Source organism: Oncorhynchus keta, chromosome 2, assembly GCF_023373465.1.
Source record: "Oncorhynchus keta strain PuntledgeMale-10-30-2019 chromosome 2, Oket_V2, whole genome shotgun sequence".
Lineage (NCBI taxonomy): Eukaryota > Metazoa > Chordata > Actinopteri > Salmoniformes > Salmonidae > Oncorhynchus > Oncorhynchus keta.
In genome coordinates, this window is record NC_068422.1 from 34,661,861 (window position 1) to 34,688,211 (window position 26,351).

Sequence of the window (26,351 nt, forward strand, 5' to 3'; positions counted from 1 at the left end):
TGAGTGAATAAGAGCTTTGTAACATGGCCATGAGCTTAGAATCCACTACACACAAAAACGAAACACTCTTGGCATGGCAACAATATGTTTTCTGTGCAAGCTCTAAATACAATAACTAGATGCAAGAATGTGGAATTCTGGGGTAATGCACAGGACACAATAAACAATGGGAAAACCAGCAGACCATGGAACTCCTATCTCTGACCATGAGCTCTGAGGCTGGATGATAATTGAGTATTTCCACAAATTGGGTCAGGGTTTTCTCCCTATACACACCCACCATGGGTGTAACAGTTTCACCATGTTAGATTGACCATTCATATGGAGTATTTACAATCATGTCAAATGAATCATTTATACTGAGGTTATTGAACTAGGCATGACAAAATGCGTTTCTGCCAAGGGTCACCTTTCAACCCAGGTCGTCTGTTCTGTGCTAAACAAACTTCTGCCAAGCCAGTTGAAGAGTAGATATTTTCCTGAAAAGTAGCATATTACAATAAAACTGAGACACACTACTGGGACAACATACTCCCTTGACAAATGAAAGCAGGGGAGCATAACTCACAATAACCCTTGTTGAAACAATTGTATATTTTTCCTGTAGGCCCCACCCACTTTTTGTCCTAAAGAGTGTTTAGCTGATTAACAGGAACAGTGATCTTTACCTCACAGAGGTCTCCTTTCCTTAGTGCCTAAGCTAGTGCTCAATGAAAGAATGTACAGTAGTACCAAACAAAATGAATGAACCTGCCCCTAGGTAGAGTAAAGTAGCAACAGGTTGTAGACGTAGCAAAGTGGGTGGCAGGTAGCCTAGCGGTTAGAGAATACTTGAGCCAACAAGGTGAAAAATCTGTTGGTGCCCTTCAGCAAGGCACTTACAGACTCAAACATGGAGAGGTTGAACATATCAGTGAAGACACCTGCCAGTTGGTCAGGGCATGCTGGGAGTACACGTCCTGGTAATCCGTCTGGCCCTGCGGCCTTGTGAATGTTGACCTGTCCTTCTGGACAGACTGTAGAGGTGGGTTGGCCTCCAGCCCAGTTCTAAATTGGTTTAGGACCTATTTCAAATCAGTCAAGAGTTTTGTCACCCTTGGTGATCATAACTCAGAGAAAATAGATATCACGTGGCGTTCCACAAGGTTAGATTTTGGGCCCGGTACTGTTCAGTTTTATATATTTTACCCCTTGGCAGCGTTATCAGAAAGCACAGCATTGATTAACTTTACATTTCTGTGTCATTCTAAACCTATCTTTTCTATTGCCTCTTGGGAGAGGCTGCTGACATCAGCCTTGCTGCTACTGATTCTTCACTCTTCTCTGTCACTGCAGCCTGACTGACTGCTCTGCATTGGCCTGGCTCATCAACTGTGTTACAGATGCCTGATCCATCTATTGACTAAGATCATGAGTGCTTTCAGAAAATGTACTGTAGCCTATCCATAGGCTGCTCACCTACACTTGTTGAGGGATACACAATGAATGGTCATATGCAAACGCATTCCTTGAAGCATAGATAAGTAGAACGCTGAGCTGTAGTCAATGACTAGCATTCTCACATAGGTGTTCCTTTTGGCCAGGTGTGAAAGGGCAGTGTGGAGTTGCAATAGAGATTGCATCATCTGTGGAGCTGTTGGTGCGGTATGCAAATTTGGGTGGGTCTAGGGCTTCTGAGATAATGGTGTTGATGTGAGCCATGACCAGCCTTTCAAAGCATTTCATGGCTAAAGACGTGAGTGCTACGGGTCAGTAGTCATTTAGGCAGGTTACCTTAGTGTTCTTGGGAAAATGGACAATGTTGGTATTACAGACTTAGGTCGTCACCTGTTAACAATAATGCCACCTCATTAACCTGCAAATAGACGCATTACACTGACATGGTATGCCTGACTAATGCAGCCAATGTTTGCCCACATAACAGCTTTACACACTGCTTTAGTTGCAATAATCTAATCACACATACTGTGAAAATGGAGCCGGAGGGGAGGGCTGCCATTCTAATTTGTTTGTTTTTAAGAAGAGTTCTTCTTCAATGAGTTGGGCGGGAGGGATATACTATTATAGACACCCGACTAGGCCCAGATCCCTGTGATTTGCTGGAAAAGGAAACAGAGGTTTCGCAGAAAGAGATCAGGGTGCCTTGTGAGGATCAGGCGACGAGTGGCTAATCTGCCCTTGCCTTCCATCCTGCTAGCTAACGTTCAATCGCTGGGAAAATAAATGGGACGAACTGAAAGCACGTATATCCTACCAACATTTAAAACTGTAATATCTTACGTTTCACTGAGTTGTGACTGAACGACGACATTAAGAACATACAACTGGTGACTTATACACTCTATTGGTAAGACAGAACAGCAGCCTCTGGTAAGACACGGGGCGGGGGCCTATGCATATTTCTAAACAATATCTGGTGCACGATATCTAAGGAAGTCTCAAGGTTTGCTCACCTGAGGTAGAGTATCTCATGATAAGCTGTAGACCACACTATCTACCTAGAGAGTTTTCATCTGTATTTTTCGTAGCTGTTTACATACCACCACATACCGAGGCTGGCACTAAAACCGCACTCAATGAGCTGTATTTTGCCATAAGCAAACAGGAAAACACTCATCCAGAGGCGACGCTCCTTGTGGCCAGGGACTTTAATGCAGGGAAACTTAAATCAGTTTTACTTCGTTTCTATCGGCATGTTAATTGTTCAACCAGAGGGAAAGAAATTCTAGACCACCTTTACACCATACACAGAGACGCGAACAAAGCTCTCCCTCGCCCTCCTTTTGGCAAATCTGACCATAACTCTATCCTCCTGATTATTACTTAGAGCAAGAATTAAAGCAGGAGGCACCAGTGACTCGGTCTATAAAAAAGTTGTCAGATGAAGCAGATGTTAAGGTACAGAACTGTTTTGCTAGCACAGACTGGAATATAGGGACGCATGATATATCAGTGAACATATCGGAATCGGACGATATTAGCTAAAAATGCCAACATCGTTATCGGCCGATGCCTAGTTTAATAACGATGTGCAAAACCAATGTCAAAGCTGATTTGCATACCTACAGTGTATAATGACATCATGTAAAATGTTGCGCTATACGTGCAACGCAGCATTCATAAACTAGCTCACAATGTCTGCTGTGCAGTCAACAAGTCGAGCAGTCATGTGAAAGAGTAACAACATTTCAACGAGACAATGCCAAGGCAAAATCAATTAAAGCCAAGATAATGGCTTTCATTGCCCTTGACAATCAACTGTTCTCTGTTGTGGGTGATGTTGGCTTTCGCCGACTGGTCGAGCACCGGTTAACACTCCCAAGTGCATTATTTTTCAGATGTTGCTCTACCGGAGTTACACAGTAATAGCGTCACTGCTATTAGCTTCACGACATACATACTACGGAACGCCGCTTGGGTCTTTGCGTGTCAAAAAAGATACAGTAGCACTGTCAAAGCTGTACAAAAAAAGTCTGCAAACAGGCAAACATCAGCCACGAAAGACGTGTTTACAATACCACATTGGTAATTTAGCATAATTTGTTCGACCGCAACTTCGGGGGTAGCTAGCTTTAGCTTGGTACCTAGCTAGAACCAATACAACCAGCCTGAAAACAATGACCAGTAGAAACTGCAGTCATTTTCATTATTCTTAGCAATGATTTTGGAATAATTGTGAGTAAGTATTAGCTAGGTTAGCCACTTGTTGTTAGCCTATTGAAATGTAACTTCAGTTCATGAAAATAAATAGCTGGCCAGCTACCTCACCCTGTTGCCCAAAGCTAACATTATAAGCAGCCAGCTAGCTTCATCTGGCTAGTGAGGCTTGACCGGACCGGGTTATGTGTTGTGAAGCTAGCCACAATAAGGATTAGGCACAATAGCGGAATTTGCGGTTGACGTTCAAAATAAAAGTTTGTCATTGACAGTGATGCAAATAAATACAAATAGTAGAATTATACCATACTTTTATTTTAAAGGCTAACCACAAAGCCCACTATTGTGGCTAATCCTTATTTTGGTGTGGGTGTGTGTAACCTTTATTCAACTAGGCAAGTCAGTTAAGAACAAATTCTTATTTACAATGATGCCCTACTCCGGCCAAACCCGGACGATGCTGTGCCAATTGTGCGCCGCCCTATGGGACTCCCAATCACGGCCGATTGTGACAGCCTGGATTCGAACGCTGGACTGTAGTGATGCCTCTTGCACTGAGATGCAGTGCCTTAGACCGCTGCGTCCATGTGTGTGTGTTAACTTTTTAACTGTACTAGAATGCTTTAAAGGACGCTACATTTTTTTATATCGGTATCGGGATTTTAGGCAAGGAAAATATCAGATATCCGTATCGGCCAGAAATGTCATATCGGTGCATCACTACTGGAATATGTTCCGGGATTCTTCTGATGGCATTGGAAAAACGTATTGATAAGTCCTCGATACACTTATCAATAAGTGCATCGAGGACGTCGTCCCCACAGTGACCATACGTACGTACATTCCCCAACCAGAGCGGCCGTTTTCAAGGAGCTGGACTCTAACCCGGAAGCTTATAAGAAATCCCGCTATGCCCTCCGACGAATTATCAAGCAGGCAAAGCGCCAATACAGGACTAAGATCGAATCGTACTACATTGTGACAGGGCTTGCAAACTATTACAGATTACAAAGGGAAGCACAGCTGCGAGCTGCCCAGTGACACGAGCCTACCAGATGAGCTAAATAAGTTCTATGCTCGCTTCGAGGCAAGTAACACTGAAACATGCATGAGAGCATCAGCTGTTCCAGACAACTGTGTGATCACACTCTCTTGCAGCCGATGGGAGTAAGACCTTTAAACAGGCCGCGGGGCCAGACGGATTACCAGGACGTGTACTGCGAGCATGTGCTGACCAATTGACAAGTGTCTTCACTGACATTTTCAACCTCTCCCGTCTGAGTCTGTAATACCAACATGTTTCAAGCAGACCACCATAGTCCCTGTGCCCAAAAACACTAAGGTAACCTGCCTAGATGACTACCGACCCGTAACACTCATGTCTGTAGCCATGAAATGCTTTGAGGCTGGTCATGGCTCACATCAACACCATTATCCCAGAAAACCTAGACCCACCCCCATTTGCATATCGCACCAACAGGTCCACAGATGATGCAATCTGTATTGCACTCCACGCCTCCCTTTCCCACCTGGACAAAAGGAACACCTATGTGAGAATGCTATTCATTGACTACAGCTCAGCGTTCAACACCATAGTGCCCTCAAAGCTCATCAATAAGCTAAGGACCCTGGGACTAAACACCTCCCTCTGCAACTGGGTCCTGGATGTCCTGACAGGCCACCCACAGGTGGTAAGAGTAGGCAACAACACATCGCCACGCTGATCCCCAACACAGGGGCCCCTCAGGGGTCAGTCACTTCATGTACTCCTTGTTCACTCATGACTGCTCGGTCAGGCACGACTCCAACACCATCATTAAGTTTGATGATGACACAACAGTGGTATGCCTGATCACTGAAAACGATGAGACCTCCCTATAGATGGAGGTCAGAGACCTGACCGTGTGGTGCAAGAACAACAACCTCTCCCTCAAAGTGATCAAGACAAAGGAGATGATTGTGGACTACAGGAAAAGGAGGACCAAGCACTTAGTGGAGCAAGCTGAGAGCTTCAAGTTCCTTGGTGTCCACATCACCAACAAACTAACATGGTCCAAGCACACCAAGACAGTTGTGAAGAGAGCTCAACAAAACCTATTCCCTCTCAGGAGGCTGAAAACATTTGGCATGGGTCCTCAGATCCTCAAAAGGTTTTACAGCTTCACCATCGAGAGCATCCTGACGGGTTGCATCACTGCCTGGTATGGCAACTGCTCGGCCTACGACCGCAAGGCACTACAGAGTGTAGATCGTAGAGCCAAGTACATCACCAAGGTCAGGTTCTTGCCACCCAAGACCTCTAAGCCAAGTCTAGGTCCAAGAGGCTTCTAAAAATCCATAGGACTCATGAACAGCAAATCAAATGGCTACACAGACTATTTGCATTATTATCTATGCATAGTCACTTTAATAACTCTCCCTACATGTACATATTACCTCAATTACCTCGACACCGGTTCCCTCGCACATTGACTCTTTACCGGTACCCCCTTTATATAGCCCCGCTATTGTTATTTACTGCTGCACTTTAATTATGTGTTATTCTTATCTCTTACTTTTTGGGGGGTATTTTCTTAAAACTGGTTTGTTGGTTAAGGGTTTGAAAGTAAGCATTTCACTGTAAGGTTGTATTTGTATTTGATTTGATTTAATTTATTAGGCCTAGGTCTAGAATGAACTGTGATACTGTCGCTGTGCTAAATGGTCAACTATGTCTAAGTGACACACACAGCTTGTTAAAATATCATATCTTTGTTTCCAAAGAGGCTGATACTATTTGTAGGTAGGTACTTGCTTAGCCATATTAGATCATTTTACACCTGCTATACTAAATGGGCTACCAACTGTGTAGTCAACCATGAAATTACATAGGGTATTTCCTTCTGACAAATAATAGGCCTTAATGCATGATCCTTTTCTTTTGATTTTCACAGTCTGTGGAGCTTCTTTACTTTCTCTGGCCCTCTCCCTTGAGAAATAGAAAGAAATTGGAGCTGGAAGAAAGATGGTCAGGTGATGATGTTCTGAGTTCAGACAGACAGGCAGACAGTGTTTGAATTGGTTTGAAATCAGCAGCAGCATTGGCTCCATTTGCCTTCTCCCCAAGGCCCTCCTGTGGAGCTACAGTCTGCTCAGCCCGGACTCACTACACCAGGGATCATCAACTATATTCAGCCACGGGCCAATTTTTTCTTGAGCGGAGGGGTCCGGAACATAATTAAAAAGAAATTGACCGCAAGAAGCCCAAACAGATATTTTTGACTAAAACAATCATTTCAAACCTTGCTTACATTTGTATATGATCACGTCATGTCTCTATTATGCCTGGGAATACTTGGGAACAGATTTCTTAAACTAAAATCACTTGGAGCTGATTTCCTGGTGTTTTTTTACAGTCGTATGTCCAACAATAACAATTCCACACAAAAAAAGACCTGCGGTACACCAGAACATCACTCATTATAACAGCGTCTAGAAACACAACTGATCCTATGGATTAGGCAGCCTACACAGAATTCTCACTGCAACCGAGGACCAGGGTACAGCCAAAGCGGGCCTAGAAGATCCTAATCCTGGTCAAGGTGAGACCAATGAAAATGTAGAGCTAGCTACAGGCGGCCCAAACCCTAACCTTTTTCTTAACCTAAGTCGCCTAACCTGCTATGTTACATATTTTAATAACCTTTTGTGACTTCCAAACCTGCATGCGGGAGCATAATCATCGCCCAAAACTAATTAGCATAACGCAACAGACATAAATATCCCTAGAAAATATTCCTATTCATGAAAATCACAAATTAAATATATTGAGACACAGCTTAGCCTTTTGGTAATCACCCTGTCATCTCAGATTTTCAAAATATGCTTTACAGCCAACGCAAGCATTTGTGTAAGTTTATCGATAGCGTAGCATTATGCCTTGCTAGCAGCAGGCAACCTTGTCAGGGAAATCAGAAAAGCAATCAAATTAAATCGTTTACCTTTGATGAACTTCGGATGTTGTCACTCACGAGACTCCCAGGTAGATAGCCAAAGTTCATTTTTCCCCAAAATATTATTTTTTGTAGGCGAAATAGCTCTGTTTGTTCTTCAGGTTTGGCTGAGAAATCGCCCAGAAATTGCGGTACACCGAAAAATATTCCAAATTAGCTCCATAATATCGACAGAAACATGGCAAACGTTGTTTATAATCAATCCTCAAGGTGTTTTTCTAATATCTATTCGATAATATATCCGTCGGGACAATTCGTTTTTCAGGAGGACCGATTGGAGTAATCGGTAAAAGTAATCCTCTGTATTTTACGGAGAATCTCTCTCGGTGCCACCATGTGACCACTTACGCAATGTGGCCGCCTACGGCTATTCTTCAACAGCAATGCGTAAAACTATGTCACAATGCTGTAGACACCTTGGGGAATACGTAGAAAGCGTAAGCTCATTGATGGCACATTCACAGCTGAATAGGGACGCATTGGAACGCAGCGCTTTCAAAACCTGGGGCACTTCCGGATTGGATTTTTCTCAGGCTTTCGCCTGCAACATCAGTTCTGTTATACTCACAGACAATATCTTTACAGTTTTGGAAACGTTAGAGTGTTTTCTATCCAAAGCTGTCAATTATATGCATATTCTAGCATATTCTCCTGACAAAATATCCCGTTTAAAACGGGAACGTTTTTTTTCAAAAATGAAAATACTGCCCCCTAGTATAACCTGCTGGTAACTTCTCCTAACCTGCTACAAAAAACATTGTCCTCCATGCTATGACAGTTTACTTTTTGTTGCTAATGTTATCTCATTTTGTGATCTCATCCCTGCCTGACGGTGACATCTTTCTTCATGCACGTGCGAGGACTTTTGCATGCTACAGTATCTGCTGCTCGTCCGGACATATAAGGAAACAGGTAACAAAGACAAAAAAAAGATTCCCAGCAGCATTTACAATCTAGCTAGTGGGCAATGTCTCACTAACTATAAACTTTAATCGTTTTATCTCCAGATTAATGAAAAAATGTAGCTAACAAGCTCGGGCCTGTTAGCTAGCTAGTCATGCGCTATCGAAGCACTTGCACAGGTACACATCTGCATAGCTACTTGAATTAGCTAGGCCGTTAATGAGAAGTGCAGTAATTTAGCCCGCAGCTAGCAAGCTTGTGGCACAATCATTTTCAGAGCAAAGAACTTTGGCATTCAATAACATTGATCTAGAGAGCTAAGGGAGTGCACGTTGTTTATTATAATCAAATCAAGCTTTATTTATATAGCACATTTCAAACATGAATGCAATGCAATGCCCTTCACAGGAAAAAACAAAAACTATGAAAATACATACATAAATATTTACTTCACAAAAAACAAGAGGATAAAAAACAAAAAGAATAACAATAAAAAAACTGAAAGACTAAAAACCATTAAGGAAAAGCAAAGCTAAAGAGGTGTGTTTTAAGATCTCTTTTAAATATGTAATAAAAGCATGGATGAGTCTCTCTGTATCAGCCTGAGATAGAAATATATTTTGGTCACATTCCTAATGTGTGATTCAAAATTGAGTTCAGAATCTAAAATGACACCTAGGTTTTTTACCGGGTGCTTTATCTTTATTGCCCGTGAATTAAAATGTGCGGCCAGATGTTCTCTGTGCTTTGGCTCCAATAATAAGTACCTCGGTCTTGTCTTGATTTAGCTGGAGGAAGTTATGAGCCATCCAAGTATTTAACTCACTAATACAGTATAATTTATCTGTGGAGCTAAAATCCTCTGATGACACAGAAATGTAAAGTTGTGTATCATCTGCGTAGCAGTGAAAATCAATGGCGTGCTTTCTGATAACGCTCCCAAGGGGTAACATATATAAACCGAACAGTACCGGACTCAAAGTCTAATCTTGTGGAACGCCACATGTGATATCTATTTTCTCTGAGTTATATTCACGAAGGGGAATAAAACAAACTATTGACCGGTTAAATAGGTCCTAAGCCAATTTAGAACTGGATGGAGAGGCCAGCCCACCTTTCCAAGCCCTAATTTATGGATGTCACATGACCGGGAATACAGATACACATCTGTTGTTCACAGATACCTTCAAAAAAAGTAGAGGTGGATCAGAAGCACAGTCAGTACCTGGTGTGACCACTATGTGCCTCATGCGGCATGACACATCACCTTCGCATAGAGTTGATCAGGCTGTTGATTGTGGCCTGTGGAATGGTGTCCACTCTTCTTCAATGGCTGTACGAAGTTGCTGGATATTGGCGGCAACTGGAACACTCTGTCACACACGTCGATCAAGAGCATCCCAAACAAGCTCAATGGGTGACATGTCTGGTGAGTATGCAGGCCATGGAAGAACTGGGGAATTTTTAGCTTCCAGGAATTGTGTACAGATCTTTAAGACATGGGACAGTGCATTATCATGCTGAAACATGAACATGAGTTTAGGCATTAACTCAGAATTTGTATGGCCTGTCCCTAAACGCTGTCTGGGTTTAAACATCTTTGATTGTACAGAAAGTAAATACCTTAATCAATTACTAGTGACAGTATTAGATTACTTCCCAAGCAAGTCAATATTGTTTGTCTCCTCGGATATAGAAGGTTTTGGCTCAGCCTCGATGTCAAAGAAACGTATCAATGATATTCTCGTCTTTCCCGGACATTTTACAGCTTGTTTCTAGCATAAAGCACAGCGGACCAATGCGCTGTTATAGATCACTTCATATAATCGGATCTGTTTTTTCTCTCCAAAGTTTGGGGTCACTTAGAAATGTCCTTGTTTTTGAAAGAAAATCATTTTTTTGTCCATTAAAATAACATCAAATTGAACAGAAATACAATGTAGACATTGTTAATGTTGTAAATGACTATTGTAGCTGGAAACGGCAGATTTTTTATGGAATATTTACATAGGCATACAGAGGCCCATTTTCAGCAACCATCACTCCTTTGTTCCAATGGCAGGTTGTGTTAGCTAATCCAAATGGATCATTTTAAAAGGCTAATTGATCATTAGAAAACCCTTTTGCAATTATGTTAGCACAGCTGAAAACTGTTCTGATTAAAGAAGCAATAAAACTGTCCTTCTTTAGACTCGTTGAGTATATGGAGAGTCAGGATTTGTGGGTTCGACTACAAACAAGAAACAAGAAATAAACAAGAAACTGAAGGTCTCAGTTGGGGTGTGAGTGGCACTGCAGAGAGATGGACCAGGCTGCCTGTCTACCTCCATCCCGCAAGAGGAGCCATTAATCTGTCCGGTCCTCTGGCAGTCTCTATGGGGGTGCCACAGGGTTCAATTCTCGGGCCGACTCTTTTCTCTGTATATATAAATGATGTTGCTCTTGCTGCGGGCCATTCCCTGATCCACCTCTACGCAGATGACACCATTCTGTATACTCCCGACCCGTCCTTGGACACTGTGCTATCTGACCTCCAAACGAGCTTCAATGCCATACAACACTCCCTCCGTGGCCTCCAACTGCTCTTCAACGCTAGTAAAACCAAATGCATGCTTTTCAACCGTTCGCTGCCTGCACCCGCACGCCCGACTAGCATCACCACCCTGGATGGTTCCGACCTAGAATATGTGGATATCTATAAGTACCTAGGTGTCTGGCTAGACTGTAAACTCTCTTTCCATACTCATATCAAACATCTCCAATCTAAAATCAAATCTAGAGTCGGCTTTCTATTCCGCAACAAAGCCTCCTTCACTCACGCCGCCAATCTTACCCTAGTAAAACTGACTATCCTACCGATCCTCGACTTCGGCGATGTCATCTACAAAATAGCTTCCAACACTCTACTCAGCAAACTGGATGCAGTTTATCACAGTGCCATCCGTTTTGTTACTAAAGCACCTTATACCACCCACCACTGCGACCTGTATGCTCTAGTCGGCTGGCCCTCGCTACATATTCGTCGCCAGACCCACTGGCTACAGGTCATCTACAAGTCCATGCTAGGTAAAGCTCCGCCTTATCTCAGTTCACTGGTCACGATGGCAACACCCACCCGTAGCACTCGCTCCAGCAGGTGTATCTCACGGATCATCCCTAAAGCCAACACCTCATTTGGCCGCCTTTTGTTCCAGTCCTCTGCTGCCTGTGACTGGAACGAATTGCAAAAATCGCCGAAGTTGGAGACTTTTACTCTGCAATACATTACCTTGTATGTGGTACAAATAACATTATCGTGGGAGCACCTCTAAAAAATATTAGGCTGTTTGAGAAGGTTTGAATCCTAAGCAACCTGCCTACACATTGTTTGATTTACAATAGACCAACATACTGTAGCTACTGTAGTCGGTCAAAGCTGTGAGCTGGAAAACCTTGGTAGAGCATGGGTGAAGTACACATTGCGGCGCTCATGTGAATTTATTTAGCTTTTTGGCATCAGACCAATGGCTACTTCTCACTTAAAATAGGCCTATAACATACGTTTTGTGTAAGTTTGTGATCAGCAGCATGCTCTGTCTATCAGTCTATACATAAGGAAGAGGCATCACTCATCTAATTTCTATCTTCCCTGTGTCTCTGTCTTATCAGGGGCAGTATGTATTTCCTGTCACCTCATGCCACCGGCCCAGAGACACTACTTTGCGCTTTTGGAAATCCAAGACCCTGTCTGCCTCCTGCTGTGGGCCATCAGGCTCATGAAGAGAGTGTGAGAGATCACATGGTGAGAGCACATCTGTCAAAAGGGTAGTTAATTTCCTGTCTTGACCTGTTGCTTAGCATCTGACTTTTTTTGTTTCAGGTGTTCTTCATGGATAGTAATAAAGGCATGGTGGGGTAAGCAGAACCAAGGGATGGGTACACCTGCCTGTTCTCTCTTTTTTTGCTATCGGAAGAAGACCACTACTCACCGCCGATGCTCCTCCTTCATTCTATGGTTGCGATTGTTTAAAAAAAACTTTTCTATTGTCTGTTTCTGTTCAGTGTTCACTATTAATAAGAACAGTTTTCTCAATTGAATATTTTAATGGCACATCTAATAAAACATAGTCGAGCATTGAACATTCATTGTTTTGTTGTGATCCTTGCTATACTGTATGAGTCATAGAAAGTTTGACTTGCATTAATGGAGCTGTTGGCCTGTTTGGCCCCGGCCTTGTGATACTGTAGATGTGTATGAGTCAGAAAGGACTGCTTTTCAGGGTATTGTAGGTCTTCTCCCAAGCTAACCTAGTGTGGTGACGATCCTTGCCTGAGGCATAGAATGTGTTGGCACACATAACTAGCACCAAGCAATGGTCACAGACAGTTCAAGGCCTGTTCCATTAGATAGGCTTCAAGGTCATTGTCAATATGCTCGTTAGGTAATGGAAGCCGTGAGGTCCAGCCCTGACAGACTTATGGTAAGCTAACCTAGTGCGTATAATGAGGGTAAACATTAGGTCATTAAAATACATTTACCAATGTAACATAGCTCAAGAGCTCATCAAACCCAAAACGAAGCAGTGGAAAACAGAATTTTGCCTGGGTGGGAGACAGGGACCCCATGGAAGTACATACTGTATACATTATTTGCATTTCTGAACTGGCATGCAATATATTGCAACTTAATTTCATGAGCCTTGTCATACTGCAGGCTCTAAGCCAGCTGTCTGGTGTGTAAAGACACTGAGCTCACAGTTATGTAACTAGCTTATTCACACAATCCCACGGGTGCAGTGGGGTGTTTATCCTTTTGTCACATTTTGAAATAGAAACATTGGCATGATACAGGTCTGACTTAAATCTGCATTGCTGTTTTTATGCAGTTGCTTTCCCAATTAAATGTGTGCTCTGTAAATAACATATTTTGTAAATATGAAACAAACATTGGCTTAGCAGGTTTCATTCAATGACTGACTTCATGGCTTACAATCTCATTTACGAGCTACAGTAGGTACAGGGAAGGCCAGGACGCAAGGCCAATAATAGCAGTTTGCTGCAAATGTGTCCTTTACCTTAACCTTGTCAAATGAAACTAATCAAGGTTAATTTAATTTCAGCACTAGGGTGAATTTAAACAAAATCAATATCAACCTAGTTAACATTACATGGCGTGTCTTGTGACTTGAGTGATGGTGTTTTCCTGAGTGTTGACATGACCCATTGGCTATGAATACAAAGTCGAAGCATTTGGTCATCTGAATGCTATTGGAAATCCGTAGGTGCTGCCTAGGACCATTCGTTTTTGGTCCATTCTTACTCAAAGACTCCAACACAACACTACAAACACCAAGTGGGATTCAGGGCAGGCCTTTGAAAATAACTGTTTTGTCCTTATACACTGGCAGGAGAGCACAAGCTGATAGTGAAAGACGTTGCCAGAGAAATAACATCCTACTAGTAGCGAAACACAAAGCTCTATTCATACAGCTCCATACAGTTACTGTGTGTTATGTATTACTCCAATCACAGGGTAATTGATCAACAAAGAAAACAACATAGAAACAAGGAGAAAAACCATGTCTAAGAATTCTGAGTGATGGACTAAATAAAACCATGTATATCACAAAAGAAGTCAGCTGTAAATATAACCAGCTGTTGTAGCAAATGAATTCAATCCAAAATGCCTCTTGGGGAAGGACGATAAGCGCGTTCATTCTTAACTTGTCAAAAATAGATGAGTCACTGTTTTTCATTCGCATAGAATTTGTTAATGACACCAGAGTGAAATGAAATGAGGCCTATGTTAAATCCCTGAACAGAATACTTTGGCTTAAAAATCAATCCATTATGGAACTTTTTACATAGCATTGTTGACATACATAATTTATCATTTTGATCAAGAATACCCTTTTACCTAAATAACCATTTCGATTTCAACATAATTTTGTCCTCCAACTAGGTTACACATTCTGTTCACAAGAAAGGGTTAAATCCACAGAGAGCTCTCAGAGCAGTGTCTGGTCTGGATGAGGTGGACAGCAGCGGTGTAACTGACATGGATTACTCTTCCTGCCAGACACACTCATGGGTCAACTGCCCACACAAAATATGGTCTCTGAGTTGTCAGAGAGCCAGGACAATTAATAAAATCACATCTTTGATATGATATGCTTACACCACTGGTATGGTATCGAGAGTATGACTGATCTCTAGTGATCTCTCCATTTCCCCATAAAGTTCCTGGAGTTTATCGCTTAAAAGGTTTCTCCATTATTTCCACGGGCTTTTAGGGGATTTGAGTCTAAGCCTCTCTTGTTAGTACATTGTAGAAAAACAAATAGCAACAGGCCTGAGCTAAAGTTTGGTAGAATTGGGATCTTGGGGAGGGGCTTTACTGTTACTGTTCATTTAGTTGTTGCTACTGCAAGACAGATGGAAGGCTCAACTCACACACTCGGCCTGTATCCGACAGTGAGGCTGGCTCTGATGGTGTCCCAGCTGCAATGGGGGGATGGCGGTTGGGAGGTCTCTCAGTACTTGGTTAAATGAATGTCACCCATCCATCATGGACCACCCAGTAACCTTCCCTGAACCTTAGATGCTGTCACTAACTGGCTAATACTCGGCACTCTACCCTGCACCTTAGAGACTGCTGCCATTTGTACATAGAGTCATTGAACACTAGCCACTATAATAATGTTTACATACTGTTTTACCCACTTTATTTGCATTTACTGTATTATAGTCATGGCTTATCCTATATAACTACTGCTGTACACACCTTTTCTATTCACATACTGACCATTCTGTCTATACACACCATTCACATATGTACAATATACTGTATATTTATATTCCGGACTAATTTTCTGCAATTCTATACATTTGCCATGTGGTTTTGTACTGTCTATTTAAATACTGTTTTCACAACAAAGTTCATTCTAATATTTCTATTACTGTACATTGTATTTTAGTTACACTGTTTATACACACTGCATATTTATTTATATACTGGATTCTTGACATAGCTCACTCTAATATACACTGGGTGTACAAAACATTAAGAACATCTGCTCATTCAATGACAGGCTGACCAGGTGGATCCAGGTGAAAGCTATGATCCCTTATTGATGTCACGTGTTAAATCCACTTCAATTAGTGTAGATGAAGGGGAGGAGACAGGTTAAAGAAGGATTTTTAAATTGTGAGACAATTGAGACATGGATTGTGTTTGTTTGCCAATCAAATCAAATCAAATGTTATTTGTCACATGCGCCGAATACAACAGGTGTAGTAGACCTTACAGTGAAACGCTTACTTACAAGCCCTTAACCAGCAATGCAGTTTTAAGAAAATACATAAAAAGTAAGAGATAAGAATAATAAATAATTAAAGCAGCCGTAAATAACAATAGCGGGGCTATATACAGGGGGTACGAACGGTACAGAGTCAATGTGCGGGGGCACCCTGTGTCGAGGGAATTTAGCTAATATGTACATGTAGGTAGAACTATTAAATGTGACTATGCATAGATAATAACAGAGAGTAGCAGCAACGTAGAATGGGGGTGGAAGGTGGCAATGCAAATTGTATGTATATGAATTTGATTAGATGTTCTGGAGTCACATTGGTGCGGTTGGCTTCCGGGTTGGATGGCGCTGTGTTAAGAAGCAGTGCGGCTTGGTTGGGTTGTGTATCGGAGGATGCATGATTTTCAACCTTCATCTCTCCCGAGCCCGTACGGGAGTTGTAGCGATGAGACAATTGAAACAATTGGATACCACGAAATTGGGAAGAAAAAGGGCAAATATATATATATTTTTTAACTTCACAGATCTTCTTTGTAAAGGGTTTAAACACTATTTCCCAAACTTGTTCAATGAACCGTAAACAATTAATGAACATGCACCTATGGAACGGTCGTTAAGACACTAACAGCAATTAAGGTCACAGTTATGAAATATTAGGACACTAAAGAGGCCTTTCTACTGACTCTGAAAAACACCAAATGAAAGATGCCCAGGGTCCCTGCTCATCTGCGTGAATGTGCCGTTGGCATGCTGTAAGGAGGCATGAGGACTGCATATGTGGCCAGGGCAAAAAATTGCAATGTCCGTATTGTGAGATGCCTAAGACAGTGCTACAAGGAGACAGGACAGACAGCTGTGGCAGACCACGTGTAGGCTGAGAGAGGCTAGACTGAGGGCTTGTAGGCCTGTTGTCTGGTGAGGAACTGCCTTACATCACCGGCAACAACGTCACCTACGGGCACAAACCCACCTTCGCTGGACCAGACAGGACTGGCAAAAAGTGCTCTTCACTGACGAGTCGCGGTTTTGTCTCACCAGGAGTGATTGTCAGATTCGCGTTTATCATTGAAGGAATGAGCGTTGCACCAAGGCCTGTACTCTGGAGTGGGATCGATGGAGGTGGAGGGTCCGTCATGGTCTGAGGCGGTGTGTCACAGCATCATCAGACTGAGCTTGTTGTCATTGCAGGCAATCTCAACGCTGTGCAACCTCCTCCCTCATGTAGTACCCTTCCTGCAGGCTCATCTTGACATGACCCTCCAGCATGACAATGCCACCAGCCATACTGCTCATTCTGTGCGTGATTTCCTGCAAGACAGGAATGTCAGTGTTCTGCCATGGCCAGCGAAGAGCCCGGATCTCAATCCCATTGAGCACGTCTGGGACCTGTTGGATCGGAGGGTGAGGGTTAGGGCCATTCCCCCCAGAAATTTGCAGGTGCCTTGGTAGAACAGTGGGGTAACATCTCACAGCAAGAACGGACAAATCTGGTGCAGTCCACGTGGAGGAGATGCCACTCCGATTCCTCCTCATCCGATGACAACACCCGTTACACATTATTCCATTTCTGTTAGTCACATGTCTGTGGAACTTGTTCAGTTTATGTCTCAGTTGTTGAATATTGTTATGTTCATATAAATATTTACATATGTTAAGTTTGCTGAAGATAAACGCAGTTGACATTGAGAGGACGTTTCTTTTTTTGCTGAGTTCATGTAGTGTGGTTTGTCCTCCCACTTCGATTCGGAAAACCATGCAGTTTATTAGGCAACAGATTCAATAAGTCCTCATGAACTTCACAGGGTGGTGAACGTGCACTTACTAGGCTTGATCCAATAAATATTGAGGGTCTTATTCTGGTGACATGATGATCGATGTTTGGCTGCAATTTGAAAAATATAAATTATCTCGCTCTTATCCATAATAATCTCATAATGTAGGTAGCCTACCCGCACTGTATCTGCGAGCTGTTGGCAAGAGTACACCTGCCAAGACCAGAGTGGGCACGTTTGTGACAAAACCATCATAGCGTTGAAAATATGGAAACCATTTTAACTAGCATTTTTCATTCGGTACAGATAAATGTAACCACAAAAGTCATTTTTCTGTGTACTATGTCATCACGCACAGACTTTTATCCACAATAAGTTAGTTTGCTGGAAACACATCTCTGGTGGTAAAATGTACATATTGTTTAGTGCAGATTTTAGAATATTCACATGACAATCTGGATAGAAACCTTGCTACTGTTGTAGTGCTATTTGGGTTGTTAATTGGAGTCGTTCTGATATTTCTTGTATTATTGCTTTATCGGGATTATTTGTGTACTTGTTTGACATTTTACTGCATTTTTAGGAGCTAGTAACATAAACATTTTGGTGCATCCACTATAACATCTGCAAAACTGTGTAAGCGAGCAATAAACTTTGATTTTATTCAATCAGATCAAATCAAATGTTATTGGTCACATATACATATTTAGCAGATGTGAATGCGGGTGTAGCGCAATGTTTGAGTTCTTATCTCCAACAGTGCAGTAGAATCGAACAATTCACAACAATACACAATTATAAAAGTTAAAAAATGGAATAAAGAAATATATAAATATTAGGACGAGCAATGCCAGAGTGGCATTGATTAAAATACAGTAGAATAGAATACAGTACATACATATGGGATGAGTAAAGCAAAACACAAAAAATGAAATACTGCAAAGTTGCTTAGTAGCTAGAAGCAGAGCTGTCATGTCTGTCTGCACCATCTTGCCATGGTAACGTGGTAACTAAACTGAACTGGTAACCACTAGACATAGATGTGATACATATATATTAATATTAGTCCTGGTTGGCACACATTTGAAGTGTGGCTGAATTTCTTATACAGTTTTTAAATAGGATGTCTTGTCTGAAACACTAAAATTGTAATGGGTCCTTCAAATGTTGATGTCAGTTCCAGTTCTGTTATTTCTCTATGCAGTTCCCAGAGATATGCTTGAGACAGAGAGGAAAGGCTCAGTCATATGTGCCTTCTCAATGATGAAAACCACTTTATACACATCACAATGCTACAATATTGATGGGCCTCTGACAAAGCCATTTTCTAGTCTGGGTTGGCTTGGGAATTCTCACGTTTGTGTTGTTACGATTAAATATTGATATTTGCTAGATATTTTTAGACCGGGTTGTGACACTGAAATTAACATTAAATTAGCAATTGTATAAATACATTGGAGAAAATCCAATACATTTCCAAGAGAACTAAATGTATTGTATTCCTAGACAGCAAACAATTTGTTAAAGGACACAGTCCCTACATTTCGACAAGCTTAGCAGCATAAAAAGTAGAACACAGAGAACATTAATTAAAGTGACACCAACCCATCAAAACAACTTGCTGCCAGCTTTAGTCTGTCAAAGCAGGATAAACTATCAAATCAAATTGTATGCGCCAAATACAACAGCTGTAGAGGGGGGGGTGCAAATAGTCTGGGTAGCCATTTGATTAGCTGTTCAGGAGTCTTATGGCTTGTTTAGAAGCCTCTTGGACCTAGACTTGGCACTCCGATACCGCTTGCCATGCGGTAGCAGAGTGAACGGTCTGACTAGGGTGGCTGGAGTCTTTGACAACTTTTAGGGCCTTCCTCTGACACCTGCATGTGAAGTTGAGGTAAACTGTCGGTGGTGTTAGCGAGTATACATTTTCAGGAGATGATCCTGTCCTACACTTGATTTATTCTAAAAACATGGTTTAAACTGATTTCATGTTTAGATGGACTGTCAAGTAGGCATGGTTTTATTGTTATTATCATGATGTTGGACCTATCATCAATGACATTGGATCAGATATATTGTAATCTACATGCAAATAGGAGTGCTCAACCCCAAAACACACACAGATGGCCATAGGCTACATCAAGCATCATCAAAGCTAGTGAACAAATCAGCCTGTCTTGGGAAAGGAGCTTCATACTCAACATACAATTATAATGTTTGGTAAAGAATGCAGGCGCTTTTTATAACCCTGTCATTTCATTTCCCCTCAGGATCTGTAAAGTAATGACAGAGATTGTTGTGCTGTTGTACTACAAACAGTGGGCAGCTCAAGCACACTCATCCCTTATTTACCCAGTATTGACTGACAAATTGGAGAGTGCTTGTTTGCTGCAAAGGGGCCAATACAAGCCCAGTAAACCCACAGCACAAAGCACAGAGCTGGCACCAACAGCAACATCCATAAGAAAGTTCAGCCTATACCATTACAAAAAATTAGAGTTTTAAAATCAGGCCAGAGTCGTAAGGGGATATAAAGAACATCCCACTACATTATATGATTGGCAGCCGCCCCAGGAAATGAGAAATAGAACCAGAGGTACAATTGGTGCACTGTGTTGGCAGGGTCTAACTGCCCTGCTGTGTGGCCTAATGAAGACCACCATTGACTAGATAGGGCCTAGACAACAGCCCCTATGTACAAATCAAAAGACACATTATCAAGCTCAGTTTAAGCGGTCACTTTCAGCATCTTTCTAAATGCACATCTGTAATATTTCTGTGACTAGGCCATAGATTATAGATGGTTGATTATTGTCTTGCAATAAAATGCACATTGCCTTTGGAAAGTATTCAGACCCCTTGACTTTTTCCACATTTTGCTACGCTACAGCCTTATTCTAAAATGTATTAAATATTTTTTCTTCTTCATCAATTAACAGACAATACCCCATAATGACAAAACAAAAACAGATTTTAGAATTGTTTTCTAATTTATTACAAATAAAAAAACTGGAATATCACACTTACATAAGTATTCAGATCCTTTACTCAGTCATTTGTTGAAGCACCTTTACCACAGGTGGAATTCAATACTCTCAGGAGAGACCTGAAAATTGCTGTGCAGAGACGATCCCCATCCAACCCGACAAAGCTTGAGAGGATCTGCAGCATCATACCCAAGAAGACTCAATGCTGTAATCGCTTCATAATGACAATTACAGCATCGTGTGTTCTTGTCATTATGTGCATGTGATATTTCAGCGATTACAGCATCTAGTCTTCCTAGGTATGACTCTACAAGCTTGGCACACCTGTATTTGGGGAGTTTTTCCCATTCTTCTCTGCAGATCATCTCAAGCTCTGTTGGATGGGGAGTGTTGCTGCACAGCTATTTTCAGGTCTCTCCAGAGATAATGCTTGATTAGGTTCAAGTCCAGGCTCTGGCTGGGCCACTCAAGGACATTCAGAGACTTGCCCCGAAGCTACTGCTGCCCCTGACACGTGTGCGCATTTCCACACTTGGCTGTGTGTTTAGGGTCGTTGTCCTGTTGGAATGGGAACCTTCACCCAAGTCTGACGTCCTGAGTGCTCTGGAGCAGGTTTCCATCAAGGATCTCCCTGTACTTTGCTCCATTCATCTTTGCCTTAATCCTGACTAGTCTCCCAGTCCCTGCTACTGAAAAACATCCCCACAACATGATGCTGCCACCACCATGCTTCACCGTAGGGATGGTGCAAGGTTTCCTCCAGATGTGATGCTTGACATTCAGGCCAAAGAGTTCAATCTTTTTTTCAACAGACCAGAGAATCTTGTTTCACGTTGTCGGAGAGTCTTTAGGTGCCTTTTGGCAAACTCCAAGCAGGCTGTCATGCGCCTTTTACTGAGGAGTGGCTTCAGTCTGGGCACTCTACAATAAAGGCCTGATTGTTGGAGTTCTGCAGAGATTGTTGTCCTTCTGGAAGTATCTCCCATCTCCACAGTGGAACTCTAGAGCTCTGTCAGAGTGACCATCAGGTTCTTGGTCACCTTCCTGACCAAGGCTCTTCTCCCCCGATTGCTCCGTTTGGACGGGCGGCCAGCTCTAGGAAGAGTTTTGGTGGTTCCAAACATCTTCTATTTAGGAATGATGGAGGTCACTGTGTTCTTGGGGACCTTCAACGCTGCAGACATTTTTTGGTAACCTTCCCCAGATCTGTGCCTTCACACAATCCTGTCTCTGAGAACTACGGAAAATTCCTTCGACCTCATGGCTTGGTTTTTGCTCTGACATGCACTGTCAACTGTAGGACCTTATATAGACACGTGTGCGCATTTCCATATCATGTCCAAGCAATTGAATTTACCACAGGTGGACTCAAATCAAGTTGTAGAAACATCTCAAGGATGATCAATGAAAACAGGATGCACCTGAGCTCAATTTCGACTCTAATAGCAAAGGGTCTAAATACCTGTGTAAATAAGGTATTTCTGTTTATTATTTTTTTAATAAATTTGCAAAAATGTCTAAAACCCTGTTTTCACTTTGTCATTATGGGGTATTGTGTGTAGATTGCTGAGGAGGTTTTTTTTATTTAATCAATTTTAGAATAAGGCTGTAACGCAACAAAAACAATTAAAAAGTCAAGGGGTCTGAATACTTTCCAAAGGCACTGTAATGCAATAAAGCACTGAGTATGTGTCACCCAGCGTGTTATGTAACAAATTAATTTGTCCATGTTCTCTTGCTCTATTGTAAAATGATCTGAGTAATTAAAGTGAAGGGTGTGGATGCTCCATCTTTAGCTTTGTTTGTATCTGGCACATCTTTGGTCCTGATTTTGTCCACATTCTGATTATGCCCACATTTTCAGATATGCTTCTACACTTGGTATTAAAATGTGTCTCTTATCCATCAACTGTTTCCGCAATGTGACCAGATTTCCTGGTCCCTCCCTGTATGCAAATTATTTCATGGATATTCTTTCAAAATAATATTCATTTATTTATTTTAAGCCACATATTGATGTCATAAGTCAATGGTACCATCTGTCAATGCTTTTAGAAGATGGATAATGATGATTTAAACAGTTTCACTGTCCAGAGCCATCTACAATTGTGAGATAACCAGACACAATGTTTGCCTGACTACCTTCAGAGGGGGCAAGAAGATCTGATCACACCCTGATCACAATGTGTCTTTTGAACATACATACCTGTCTACAAATGTGGGCACAATTAGGACAAAGAACACATGTTAACACCAGGTATAAACGGGGCTTCTGTCTGCAGATGGGTGCAGCCATCTTTGAGCCCAGACCCCAGTGATGATGACTTGCTATTTTTTCATTCAGATCAGCCAGCATAGGCTATACATCGAAAGAGTAGCCTAGGCTGGGCCTAGCAACAGCTGGTCTCCGTTTGCATGTATTTCTCAAAACTATCTTAATGTTGCAAATGTTTTAATAGGCCTGATATCGAAATGTAAACTTCAACAAAACCTTTTAATGATCAGACCATAACGTTTTAACCATTGCACAGTGATTCCTCTGTTGCATACCAAAATAGTTGTATTTTCAAAATGCAGCTGAATCCTCAAAGATAGTAGTTTTTCTTAGTCAGAGCATGTTAAATAATGCAGTTCAAATCTATCTTTGTATCGGCTTGTGGATGTGGTTTCTCATTTAAAACAGCTCTAACTGTAGGCTACTTCAATATATACTATATATTTGTAATGTCAAGCTTTGTTCAGAGATGCACCAGGCATGAATAACGTTAGTGTTCCCTATTCATTGAAACCTTTGCAAAAGCGATCCACCGGCTGCTGTCCACGTCCATGGTTCTGAAATTGCGAAACCCCATTTTCCTGAAATGCCATCATGTGGAATGTATGCCCGTTTCAAAGTGAAACCCCTAAATGCATATGATGCATACATAAGATAGGTTATGTGAGGAAAATGCATTGGTGCCCTCAGCTATTCCGCGCACGCAGCAGCGCACCAGTCACCGTCCAAATCAGATTAACTGTAAACCTGCCGTATGATTACATTTTCATCATAAAATAAGGGCCAAACAGAAACCCTAGCCACTATTTGGACCCTCATTCAGTCATTCTGGCAACACTATAGATGGCTAGTAGAGCCCACTAGTGTGGCTGTAGTCTTTCATTAACTGATGAAAGGGAATATTCTAATGCACACAAAATGAAATTGGTGGAGTGGATGGGGGTAATCCATGAAATTTCAACACCTAGGCTACATGACAATACAAAATGCATTTTTTTTGTGCGCTTACCTTCTCGCTCGCATAATTGTATACCGTCCAAGCTGAGGTTCTTTATCATACCCTCACACGGACTCATCGGGCTGGTTAAATTGTGTCCCAATCTTGGAACCTCCATTTCTACAACAGAGCCGGGATGCCTCTCCTGGTATCGGTGGAATTTCGCTCGTTTTGCCGCAAGACTTGCTTCCTTCACATTCGATCAAGAAAGAGAGAGATAGAGTGACCGGTTCCCAGCCCCTTCGCTCCTTCGCAGCATCTCTCTCCAGGGTGGTGGGGCTGAAGGCGCGTCAGCAAATCGTCACGAGCGCATAGCACACTGCCGATTTGACGCTGCAACGTGAGAGGCATACATACTGCGAAGAAATGCCAGTCCTTATAATGTATTGTCTATATTACACTTTTCTACTTAATAGGTCCCAGGCGCGCGCTATTGGCCATGTACGCCACAAGTGTTTCCCCTATTCTGCCGCAGGACAGTGGAACATGAATACCGGAGATTGAGCAACAATTTATGTAGCCTAACTACATTACCACTTCCACCCCCACCAATTTAACTCAATTGTAACCTATATACACATTGTATATTTTGCGTTTCGTTTCTGTTAAAGTCATCCAAACAAGATGGTCCATAGGCCTATAGCCTTATTTGGAGATCTCTGCGCGTCTCGCGCTCTCTCCACAGGAGCGCAGGTGCAAGTGGCCCACGCATTAATGAAGCGGGAACGACCCATCTCACCTTTCATAACAAGAAGAATAATGTATTTTAAACAGCTGTGGCCTATCTCTGCCAGAATCATTTCGCCATGGGCCTTTTCTTGAGTCTAACGTGACACATAACGTCTATTCACATGCGGGATTTTACAGATGGCTTCATTCTAAATGTATGAAAGACTACAAACTATAAATGTATTTATCCATGAAATTGCCTTGAGATGATTAATACTGACCTCACAGTTAGCTCTCTCTCTCTCTCTCTCTCTGTCTGTCTGTCGCAGTTATCTCTCCCCACACCAGGTCTGTCACTCCGCCACAATGACAGGGTCGTCCAAACATGAGAGTCAAACCAAACTCACAGACAAAACAATGAATGACCATTCCTTTTATGTAAAATATTTATGCAGTGCTGAAGCTAAAGTAAATATGCTATTGGCAATACGATTAAAATTGAACAATATTATAATATTTAATTCCAATAGAAAACGGGATGCCCTCCCACTGGGCACAGACTTCAGTTCATAGTCTAATTTTGATTTACATTTGGTTGGGTAAGTAAGGGTAAGTAATCATTCTCACCCCCTGGATTTAGACAGACTTTCACTGTGTCATAAGGTGTATGCTTTGTAATTTGGATAAGAGCGTTTACAAATGTAAATGTAAATGTTGAGTTGTCAACTAACCTTGAATTCAACTTGAAATCATCAAATGTCATTGGATTTAGGTTAAATGTTGATGAAATAAAAGTGGAAATGCCTTTATGTTGATCACTTTTTGCATATCTAATCATTTCCCCACATTGATTCAACGAAACCACGATGATTCAACCAGCTTCAATTGACATTAGCGCAACATTGGAGTGACGAGGTGTTACTTTACATTTCACCATTGTTTTGAGCGTCTCAGGGTATTTGGACAAATATGTGTGTTATCTTTTCAGCAGACCCACACTGTCTGCGACTGCACCAAAATGTCTACTGAGTCATCATGCTGAGAAGGCAGAGGCAGTATGTGATTTAATACACTTGGAAATAGGGAAACCCTAAGCCCGCCTATATAGATACACGCAGACACGAACAAAAGGCCGCGCACGTGCTTGTAAACACGCACGCACGCACGCACGCACGCACGCAGACACACACGCACACACACACACACACACACACACACACACACACACACACTGGAAACACAAAACATGACAAATGACAATTCCTGTAGCATATTCAATGTCAACTAAGAATGTGTTGCTGTTCATAATAGGCTACGGTGTCTTTATCAGTGTGCTACTTAATTTTGGTCCAATACAGGGCAAATATGAAGACGCCGCTGATATGGTACTGGTGCTCCTTGTATATATAGCCTCATTTTTATGTATTTTCATTCCTCTTGTGTTAATATTCTGTTGTCTTTAAAAAAAACTGCATAGTTGGGAAAGGGTGAATTGAACATCCATATGACATTAATCACCATGGCATTTCAAATGTAGCGCACTAATGAGATTCTAACTCTAAAATTGTATTTGTCAATGGCGCTGAATTACATCTCCGTCTTGTCGTTTGTCGTTATTCGACTGACCGGTGTTGCCCGGAGTTCATTCGCCTGGGAGCCATCTCCTGCCTCTCGTCCCCCATCTGATAGCAGAGTCAAATGAGCACAGCAAGAGGAGCATGGCAATCAACGATGGTCGCATGTCACGAGCCGTGGAAGCAGTGGCGGAACTAGAGTTTTATACATGGGGTGGCCAAGGCTACTTCAG

General features: G+C 42.0%; 1 protein-coding gene across 1 annotated transcript in view; it reads right to left on the reverse strand.

Moving 5' to 3' along the window:
- Positions 1-24,160, reverse strand: part of LOC118399692 (phytanoyl-CoA hydroxylase-interacting protein-like) — a 34,439-nt gene extending 10,279 nt beyond the window's left edge. Inside the window, exon 1 of the mRNA XM_035795945.2 lies at positions 23,888-24,160. Within this exon, the coding sequence (XP_035651838.1) occupies positions 23,888-23,993 (106 nt within the window). The 5' untranslated portion in view covers positions 23,994-24,160. The remainder of the gene's footprint in view (positions 1-23,887) is intronic.
- Positions 24,161-26,351: the final 2,191 nt, after the last annotated feature.